Source organism: Ascaphus truei, chromosome 2, assembly GCF_040206685.1.
Source record: "Ascaphus truei isolate aAscTru1 chromosome 2, aAscTru1.hap1, whole genome shotgun sequence".
NCBI classification, from domain to species: Eukaryota; Metazoa; Chordata; class Amphibia; order Anura; family Ascaphidae; genus Ascaphus; species Ascaphus truei.
Window position 1 is genome coordinate 159,765,818 of NC_134484.1, and position 11,300 is coordinate 159,777,117.

The 11,300-nt window shown below is 39.0% G+C and overlaps 1 protein-coding gene across 9 annotated transcripts in view; it reads right to left on the reverse strand.

The window, feature by feature from the left end:
- The window catches only part of NETO1 (neuropilin and tolloid like 1), a 287,874-nt gene extending 277,347 nt beyond the window's left edge, over nucleotides 1-10,527 (reverse strand). For 2 of the 9 annotated variants that reach the window (XR_012799089.1, XM_075585455.1), the window contains exons 1-4: nucleotides 9,198-10,513; nucleotides 7,748-7,801; nucleotides 7,375-7,512; nucleotides 1-49 (exon numbers count right to left, since the gene is read on the reverse strand). The exon at nucleotides 1-49 is cut by the window's left edge and continues 200 nt beyond it. Coding sequence is in view for 8 of the 9 variants with exons in the window: in XM_075585455.1 (XP_075441570.1) it covers nucleotides 1-49; nucleotides 7,375-7,512; nucleotides 7,748-7,801; nucleotides 9,198-9,225 (269 nt within the window). In the remaining variant the exon portion in view is untranslated. Of the gene's footprint in view, nucleotides 50-7,374; nucleotides 7,513-7,747; nucleotides 7,802-9,197 lie in introns of all 9 variants that reach the window. The other 7 variants (XM_075585452.1, XM_075585453.1, XM_075585451.1 and 4 more) reach the window with 7 other exon arrangements.
- Nucleotides 10,528-11,300: the final 773 nt, after the last annotated feature.

The window sequence follows — 11,300 nt, forward strand, 5'->3', positions numbered from 1 at the left end:
ATAGAGTATTTTTCATCAAAATGGAGTTCAATGCATTGTCTTGGGGCAGCTGGAAAGGAAAAATAATTCTGAAACACTGTTGTATTTCTAAAGAACTTTACATTAGCACATAAATGGTAATAGTATTGGCATGGCAGACTTTTACTTTGATTTACATTTGAGAAAAACAGAGTAAGCATAAAATCCTGTTGCAAAAAATATAAATTATTAGTAACCCTTTTTTGGTTGTTAATCCATTGTAAATAGCATAATGTTTGTATATCATTAACCATGTATTGTAAATAGATGTAGCGTACTATGTTTATTGGGAAAGCATATCCTCAAACAATTAAATCAAGATAATGTGTTTGAGGATTGGGATTACTCCTACGGCTTTAGGACACCCTCCTAATTCAATGAGATTAGAGAGCTCTAATCACACTAAATATAAAAGTTTGTTTAATTTACTCCGAATGCACTTCATGAAATAATAAAACATTTTCTTAATATAATGTTTGCACTGTGCAAAATATGGCATATAGCATTTCCCACAGATAGTAACCCTGTTCTATTTACACTTTAATCTTTTAATTCCAAGGGACAGAGAGAACCCCTATTTTAAGTAGAGTCCCAAATACTATATATATATCCCTCAAACAACATCTAGATCGACACCTATGGACAAAAAGGAGCACATCTGGGAGATATGCAAGCATAATTTAATGACTCGTGCCTCATGCAACATTTCCACAAGGGCTATACTTTGAAGCCAAGTCCTAAGGTACCTTGTGAAAAAGGGGGCACTGTAAGGCACAACAGAATCCGAACCCTCAACCTCTACTATTCCAGGCAGCAGCTCAAACCTATAGCTAATCATTCTCGTGGTCTTGTACACTCCCCTGACGTCCTTAAAAAACAGATCACTTCCACTTCCTGGTTGCCAGTTGAATGTGTCATGTGCACAAAAAGGAGCACACCTGTGATACCCGGGAGATATGCTAATATCATATGCAAAGTATGAGAAGGAAGCCAGGGGAGTGTCTACAAGTATGATTAATAACAGGTGTGAGAAGCAGAGCTCAAAAGTATACTGCGACCATGGAGTTTTCTAGCAGCTTTTTTAGCTCACTGCTGAGAGCTGCTGCCCCAAATAGCAGAGATTGTTGGTGCTATCCTGTTAGGCCTGACATTTCCCACTTCCTCTCAAGATGCCGTACGACCTAGCTTGTTAATATAGGCCTTGTGGTAGGTAGCTTTGGGGAGTGCAGAAAGTGTGAGTTCCCATTTATTTTGCTGAATCCTAGAAATAACAAACATCTAGAACATGTTACACTATGTATATTATTTTTTTATTCCACATATGGTGATTCCTGCACTCCCCAAAGCTACCTACACAATCGTCTAGAGGAACATGTGGACCTTTTCTTCATAGGGTTGAGCTGTGATTTTTTCACTTTATTTTTTTTTCACTTTATTTATCTTACACATTTGCACTTTCACTTATATAAGGTAATTAGTGCACAGTATATACCTCTTAGTGATTGTATGTTTTGTTATTTCATTTTATCACTACTACACACTCTGTATAGGAGCACCTAAAACCACTTTTTTCACGGTCTTGTGGAAATTTTCCATGAAATGTAAGTCGTTTAAATATATATTAGCATATTTCTCAGGTGTGCTCCTTTTTGTGCACAGGTATCTCTTCACATGTTGTTTGAGTGGTACAGTAGTACTCTGTATTACTTAGGACTCTACTAAAATAGGTATTCCTCCAGCAAAACCCATAGTTTAGCTGTCTGGAAATGTTTTTCTTGCTGGCGGTACAGCGCATCCAACTGACATCTGTTGTCAGGTAATGGCTTCAGTAGCAATCACATGGCTGTCGCTGTTCCTCAGCTGATGTACACTTCTGTGTCAAATAAGATGACCTCTTTGGTGGAGCAGTCAGCTCAATCATCCCCTAGAACATTAGCATTTTTACTATGATGTTCCTGGTACATCAAAAGGGCCCCTGGTTTAATAGGGCCTATGCACCAGGTATGTCTATATGGGGGATTTGAGGGGATCTTAATTAATAGGATTCTAACCAATTAAATAAAATTTGGGTAGTTAATCTGATTACTGCTCAGAATTTTGATTTCTTTTTCTTTTTTCAGTAATCAGTCCTATAGCATGAATTAATACTTTAGACCTTTTCAAATAAAACATTTGTGTTATCAGAAAGGAAGATTCTGTCTAATGTCTGTTATATTATATTTAAAAAAAATGAACCATTATTGAGTTATAAAGGATTTCCTTAAATTGCGCAATATATTTTGTATTTTATTATATTGTATGTATTGAATCTACATTATATGTACAAGATTTTTCAAGCTACATACATTTGAGAATAGTCCATATCACTTAGTCAATAAGAACAGGCCTCATGTTTTTATATTGCATTTATTGCAGATAGGATGATTCAATAAACTGCAATAATGACAGTTTTTGTGGTTTAATGATCAGACATTTAATTGGAATTAGTGTTTCCATGCAATAGTGCTCTGATCTGCATTATCGTCGTTTAATGAAAAATGCCCATGTGTAATAAATGCAATATGAAAACATTGTTAAACTATGCAAGTTTCTGTGCAATAGTATTCTGACCAGCACTATCAACGTTTATTGAAGACCGCTACCCCCATAGTTTCATGGAAAATATAATCTGTATATATGTATGTTTCACTTAAAACTGATTTTAAATCTTATATTTATTAACTTTGTTAGTAGTCATTAATGCTATTTTGTGTACAAGATGTATTTCATTTCTGGAGCTAGCAGTCTTCCAAGTTAATTTACCAATGCTATACTGTAGTAAACAAATAAGTAACCTGCTTTTTTTTTTTATTATTTCATTTTCAATATGAATGTTAAGCTTATATTAAAATTTGTTCTTGTTTTGAGTGTTTTTTTTACGTTTCTGTATATAAACTGAATCCCTCTTAGAAGCTACAGTAGTTAAGCAAGTTACAAACTTGTTCTAATAAAACCTGGTGGTAAAAAACATAGTCCAAACTCCAACCCTTACAAGCAAAAAAAAAAAAAAACCTTGCCACATGCTTACTATCAGTTCTTTTTGCTACTTTTGAAGAGTACCTCCAAATTTGAATACACCCCCTTTTGGTCATCAGCATCTTCCGGCACAAAAAAAAAAATCAGAATATACAATTGTATAAATTGTGTTGTGAAAACATCATTCACATTTCAAGCAAACTGATTGATTATTGGCACTTACACCCCTTTGTAATGTTTTCCCATGACCCTATTTGCTCCTTAAATGTAAGTAAATTATTAATTAACGTCCAGTCAATTGAACTGACAGTGCATTGTTTACGGTGTGTTACTCTGTTTCTCACAACAGTGAATTTTGGCCTTTGTGTCTCTATGCTTCTTATATATATATAAATAAAAATGGTTTGCGTTTTGTAAATATTTAAACATCTTTGCTTAACAATGAATTGAATATGTAAATAAGAGTCTATTACTAAGGTTGTTAAGATACTGTTTTTGACTATTATCCATGAACCGACTGGAGTCCAAGTTCACCTCCACATAATAAATTAAACATTTCAAAACAATATTTAAACTTAAGAGTAGAAAAAACAGCTTATTCAACAAATTATAATTAGATTATCTATTGTTTCCACATAGAGTACCAAGCTTTTTCCTGCATAGAATCCTTGTTTGTCATATATTAATCACATTCCTTACACAAGACACACAGATTGTTGTGGAAACTGGTTAATGGCCCCTCATAAATGATGACCTGAAAGCATTTGATGAATAATAATAATATATACATCCATAACTCCTCTCCTCTAAATACTCTACAAATCATTCGTACAAAAGTAGGCTCAGATTCATCAAGCACAAATAGGGGTTAGCGAACTTGATTATTGAAGTCAATAGGTGTTCACACCGCAGGGCCGGTCTTAGGGCAAGGCAAGCAAAACGGTTGTGGGGGGGGGGTTCTCCCTCCTCCCCCTCCTCCAGAGGGCCGGGATCCAATGTCCATCCGACAGGAGAGGGAAAAGCTGAAGGAGGGAGCTGGGTAGTGCCTGGACTGGCGCAGAACTGCTACTCCACTGCTCATCCCAAGGTAGGTACGTGTGTTGCGTGTGTGTGTTGCGTGTGTGTGATGTGTGTGTATGTGTGTGTAGGGAGTATCATGGGTGGGGGTTTACCTTCTCCAGAGCTGCAACGGCACACTTCTTTCTGCAGCATTGCATTGTCATTGCGACCCATCACATGCTGACATGTTGCCATGACAATGTGACATCAAATAACGCCATGATGTACTGATGTCACAACACTGCCGGAAGAGGGGCGGCGCTGGCTAGAGGAGAGGCCCCACTGCAAACATGACACCTTGGGCCCTGCAGGAGTTAAGGCCATCCCTGTCGGCTTATGCTTATGGCTCTTGGTGAGTCTTCCCCTTAGATAGACATTATTTGTGACAATTACCCTGATGATAAGACGCAAGTTAAAATCTCCCTTAATTCAGTTAAATCGCCAAATGTAGTTTTTATAGCTTGATATGCTACATATCACCCAATGATTCTAGTCTAGTCTTTTTTTTTATATCCTGGCTATATTTTCTGGCCACCTTCTGTTCTGTATAACAGTGTATTCATAATATGAATAGGACAATGAAAGCATTTTGGGCTATAGCTGTCCTGCTACAAGCCGTTACATTTGCATCTAAAATGTAATGGTGAGAATTAAATTAATAATTACTATTTCAGCAATATGAAAGCTATTCGATTATTAACTACTGTGTAATATCATCCCAGTGGTTCAAAGTTCTAGTAGCATGTTTGTCCTCAAGAAGAGCAGATTTGTTGTAGGTTGTGATACCTTTTTAGAAGTTCAATATTAGAGGTCTTCAAGGATGAAATTATAGTGTGCAAAGATTTTTCTTCAAATATACAGGTACTGTACTGTACAGCAGAGGTGCGCAAACTGGGAGGCACGCCCCCCTGGGGGGGCGCAAGATTGTTTAGGGGGGGCGCAGGCAGCGGGGCGATTTTGCAGAGAAGCAGAGAGAAAAGCCGTCTGTAGCTGCAATTTCTCCTGCAGCCATTAGGTGGCGCTGTGCTGAATGCCGTGCAATGAGGTGAGTGTGTGTGTGTGTGTGTGTGTGTGTGTGTGTGTGTGTGTGTGTGTGTGTGTGTGTGTGTGTGTGTGTGTGTGTGTGTGTGTGTGTGTGTGTGTGTGTGTGTGTGTGTGTGTGACATGTATGAGACAAGAGAGACATGGAGAGGTGGGAGACATTGGGGGGGAGAGAAAGAGAGACATGGAGAGGTGGGAGACATTGGGGGGGGGGGAGAAGGAGAGACATGGAGAGGTGGGAGACATATTGGGGTAAGGGGGAGAGAAAGAGAGACATGGAGAGGTGGGAGACATATTGGGGAGGGGAGAGAGAGACACTGGGGGAAGGTGAGAGAGAGAGACACTGGGGGAAGGTGAGAGAGATACTGGGGGAAGGTGTGAGAGATGCACTGGGGGAGGTGAGAGAGAAATACACTGTGGGGGGTCAGAGAGAAAGACACCGGGGGGAAGGTGAGAGAGAGAGACACGGGGGGAAGGTGAGAGAGAAAGACACTGGGGGAAAGGTGAGAGAAAGACACTCGGGGAAGGTGAGAGAGAGACACTGGGGTGAAGGTGAGAGAGAGAGACACTGGGGTGAAGGTGAGAGACACTGGGGGAAGGTGAGAGAGACACTGGGGGAAGGTGAGAGAGACACTGTGGGAAGGTGTGAGAGAGACACTGGGGGAGGTGAGAGAAAAAGACAATGGGGGAGAGAGAGACACTGGGGGGAAGGTGAGAGTGAGACACTGGGGGAAGGTGAGAGAGACACTGGGGGAAGGTGAGGGAGACTCTCGGGGAAGGTGAGAGAGAGACACTGGGGGAAGATGAGAGTTAGAGACACAAGGGGGAGCTGAGTGAGAGACTCTGGCTGGAGGGAGAGACACAATGGCTAGACAGAGGGATGAAGGTCAGGCAGAGATGGCAGAATTGAGGGGCTTGGGAGGAGGATAAGTTTTGGGGGGCTGAGGGTTATTCTTGGGTCAGGAGGGTCACTTGGGAGTATCGATCAGCAGGGGAGATTCATCAGTAACCCCCTTGAGTTTGGTTATGGGGTTCCCTGATCCCTGGGCAACATTTAAAACGGGAATAAATAAATAATGCATAAAACTGGTAGGTAGGAGTGGATGACACTGGGGAAAGCAAATGGGAGAAGGAAAAAAGGGAGGGGGAAAAAGTGGGGGCGGGAGAGGGAAGGGATGTAGCAAAGAGGTGAATGAAGGCCCCCTCAAATGGATTGCCTTCGTGCACCAGAAAAAAACATATTATCAGATGCCAGCAAGCAATAAAATAAACAGTGATCCAATACTTGTATACTGCCTGCGCGCACGCCTGCAGCCTAAACAATTTGTGTACTTGGCTGCAGGAAATTGTAGATGCGTGGCCGACGCGTCACAAAGCTGGTTCGCCCTCATTGGCTGAACCAGCTCACGTGCGCTGACGTCATGTGATTTTGATTACATCAGGCATGGGGGCCTGAGATATTTCATGGATGAAAAGGGGGGCTCTGCATAAAAAGTTTGCTCACCCCTGCTGTACAGTATTGTACAGTACTTGAAGTGACTGTACACTTGAAAAAAAAATAGCTGAAAGGTTTTAAAAGCTACAGACGAGTCAACGAGTATTCTTAAACTTGCCTTAAACTAGGCAGGTATATGTTGGGTACATGCTGGGTACATTTCATTGACATTTCTGCAGAGGCTAATGGCCCATCGGATTAACACAGCAGGGGTTCCTGGCAGTCCCATTCAGTTTGAATGGGACTGCCTGGGATCCCCGCTGTTAATCCGATGGGCCATTAGTCTGTCTGCAGAAATGTGTGAAATGTTGCAGCATGTACCAAGCATATACCCAGCATGTACCCAGCATATACCCAGCATGTACCCAGCATGTACCTGGGTCTTTTTGGAGATTGCCCCAGGTTTGTTTTAGAATAATCGTCGACACTACAGTAAGCACACTAATTCATCTACTGTATGAAGAACTCTAATTTTGCTCCACTAACAGGTTTTCACAACCTGCAACAAATATTATCCCAGTAAATATGTTGAGTGATGGATTACCAAAATAGTTGGATTAATCAAATACAAGTATAACTGCTCTGCTCTTTAAACCCCACAAACATGGTTTTTCTTTGTACAATATGTATTTGGTTTATTTGAAAGTATTCAATTGGTGATGTCATTAAACAGTCTAAAATCATGTGATGCATAAAGATAGTAATACTGACCTGTATTACAAAAATCATATTCTTAAAAAAGGTACCTTCTATAATGTAGATGCATTCTCTGTCAGGAGGGTACTTGTTGGGGTAGTTGGGAGAGGTAAATATTCCTCCATTTGCATTTTTTGTCCAAGTTCCACACTGTACTGATTTCTGCCCTTCTGAAGTGGTTTGTTTGTCTGAAAAAGTCACATCAAGCACATCATGTCAAGAATGTACTGTATGCAACTGCTTTTATTGTGTTGTTCTGTTTATACAGCATGTTTGAATAAATATGCATTTAACATGTATAAACATAAGCAAAAGGTTTACCATCTATGGGATTGGTTCTACAGTACTTAAAGGAAAATAATATTAAATGTTAGGTAAATAAATAGCAAAACATAAGACCCCCATGTACTTTAAAATACTTACCTCCTCCTTTTTTTGTTGCCCAAGACACATGTAGAATAATTAGACTTGTTACAACTGAAACAAAATGATACATGTGTTACTTACAGTATAAAACAATAACTATTGCAGATAATTTCCATGGCATAAAATATGCATTGGGTCTTTGGATGCTTAAATCACTTTACAGTGTTTAAACATTACCACTACTCACACAATAATTTGGGATTATCATAGGCTTGTTTAATTCACTTGAGGCCACATCTTGCATAGAATATAAAATACTGTATGGCTGATATGTCTCAGACAATGCATTATGTGTCTGTGACTCAGAAGATATGGTCTGGTTATTTCTTGCCACATTAAAATGGCTAAGCATTTAATGAGCAATTGTAAATTACAGCTCTGATGGAAACTAATGCATTTGAAATACTGGTGAATCAAATTGTATAATGATGCAATTGTAAATAAAGAGTGCGGTTTTTACTTAAGACTGTAAGAATGCCTTAACCAACACAGAAAGAGTTCGCTATTTCTGTTCAAATGAGCATTTCTCATTTCTTACAAACCAATTTATAAAAGTAGAAGTATAAAATCATGAAAACAAGCTGCAAACAGAATTAAGCTTAAAATCAAATCTCTGTTTTGCAGGCCTGGTGTACTGTATACAGTGGCAACACTTTCATTTGAATATCTTTTGGTTTATCCTATGCTTTATTCGTTAAAGAGAAATACAGTGTGAAAGGGCTGGAGGAACAAACACTGATTACTGATAACACGCTCGAATAGCAGCATCAAAAGACCAATACATTGACACAGGGACGTGGCTGTCCTTGGCACTTAATGAGTTATGGAAATTAACCTTCTTAAATACACAAGCTAAAAGACCTTTGAATTTTTATTGCAATGAAAAAGACTGCTTTAGCCATTGTAAGGCTGTTTCTTACAAAACAACCAGTCTTCAGTGTTCAGCTTTGGCAAATATACACGAAACGTTGTCCATTTTTTTTTATCAGCATCACAGTGCAACAGTGAAATATAAAATATAATCGGCTGTATTGTAAATGTAAATCCAAACCCACAAATTGTCCAACCTTATCAAATGTTTCCCCGTATTAAAGATAACTGTGTAGTTGTGTATAGCATTTACTAATCACTGCAGAAAATAAAGGGCACTGTTATACCTTGCATCACCACAGCACCGCACTTAACAACACAAGCATATGATAGTAGTTATACTACATCTAGAGAATCTCATTTTTTCCCAGATAAAAAAAGCTAATATCTTATTAGCAGACTAATTCACAATGAATATGCTATAAAACTATGACACCAGATTACTTTATGAGCACATCCACTAATATGTGTTTCTGCTTGAAATCTACTGCACCGTATCAACGAAAGCAGACAGATGAGAAGCATTGTGCAGTTAATAATCATACTGTACAGTAGCTGCAGCTGGAGAGATACTCACTGTGAAACAAACTGCGCCCATGGATCATGTCTGTTCCTTACACAAGGGGCTTCGATCTCCACTAATTCCATTTAGATACGAGAGGACTTCCAGTGCGGGGGAATAGGATGGATTAGAAAAATACAAGCCAACACAGCAGGAATTGCCACTTCCTCTTTAAACGACTCAAGTAATCACCACGATCGCATATACAGTACAAATACATGTATGTCTGTGCTGCATTCAAAAACATTACTAAATCACATCAGAAATCCAGATCATAAGGGCTCTGCATAGTACAATAACAGCAACAGATCGCTCACACAGTGAAGAAACAGTACTGTAGGTCGGTTTACAATAACCACTGTTAATGCTAAAGATAATCTGAAAAAAAGTAGCCACTGCAGAAAATCTAATCACTAGTTTCATATAACACCAAAATCAGATCGAAGCATTCACAGGATTTACATATCAGCGTTTCCAGGGTCTTTTGGTTCTTTCCATGCATTAAAAGGATTAATGGGTCCGTCATTTGCTCCCTCTGGCCGCTCCACCTTTGCAATCTTCTGAAAGAAAGATTTACAAAAATAGGGATTTAGTAATATTTCTGCGATGAAATCCGCATTAAAAGAACGAAATCCCTCACAATGGAGCAAATCCATGTTGCAAACGCTCTGTTTGTTGCATAGTATCAAGGATCAAATAAAATCATTATAGGCACAGACCTCTTCCTGCTGATATCATGACTAGCACTCCATAAAAAAAAAATCTTTACATGCAGAAAAATATTCAGATTTGTACTTTTTTTCTTACAGCCTAAGCAACAGTGACATTCATGAGCTGTTCCAGCGTTAGCTCTCTTCCAGCGTCCCTTAATATTCTCAGAGCAATAAAACTTTAGCAGTTAATCCCATGGCCAGATGTAATTCTTTCCCCTTTTATCAATCCGGGCGACATGCAGAGAAAACTGACAATTGCCGTCAGAATGGAATTTTCATAAAGTGAATATCTGGCGCAGAAAATGTGAAATCTGCTTTAATGTAAAATACATGATGCGCAAAATATGTAACAAGAAAAAAATCACACAAGGAAAAAAAAAAGAATTAGAAGCTATGGATGATAGATCCAAAAAGACATATATCACTCTCTTCTTCTTCCTGCTCTCCGTGTTACTGCTGCTCCGTCCCGGGGTCAAATGGGATTTACCTTCGCGACCCACCAGCCACAGTACAGCAGTCCCCTTTCTTGGAAGCACCTGCAGTGAATCAACAAGCTACTGTACTGTAGAGCCAACAAATAGTGCATTGCTCGGCGTAGCACAGAGGGGCGCTGCAAGCTCCCTGACATTATACACTGTATTCTGCATGTGCAGAATAGTCGAGGACTGCAAAATAACAGCACTCGGACCATCAGAAAACTGAATTGCTAAAGAAAGGGCACCTAGATTTGAATGGACTGGAGTGAGGGAGGGGGGGAAATATAGTTCTTTATTTGACTTTCACTATTTGATATTAGCCACTGAACTCTGTTTCCACCTCAGTGAATGATTACTCTCATTCTCTGATAAAAAAATATAATTTACGGTAGATATAATCTTCCTAGCATTTCTGGAATCTGAATATATCATAAACCTGGGATCTGTGGAAGATTTACCTATTGTCTTCCTGCTTACTTGCGATGTCAGTACTATCCCTTTGCACCGGTTACATTATTTGCTATTTGGTGAGCGGTGTACTACCAGTTATTTTATATATCATAAACCTCAAATTATTTAATATGAGGTTTTTTTTTTAATAGAAGATAGAGTAAAAAAAAATGTACATTTATTTGTGCAGCTTTTAGCAGTCCTGAGTGGTTAACAAATAAAAGCAGATACAATATCTTTAGAATGCAGCCACATGCATATGGAAAAAAGGTATCTATTTAAACAACACACATTAAATTGTTAATCACTGATTGTAGTTAAAAATTCTAGTAGCCAGATTGGTTCTGGGGAAATGTAGATTCCTTGTAGGTCGTAGTGTTATACAGCGGACACCATAAGAGTTCTTTGTAGATGTAATGAAAATCTGCAGAACTTTTCAAACCTCATACTGTAGGTTCACCTTTCCTGTCTTGCCTTTA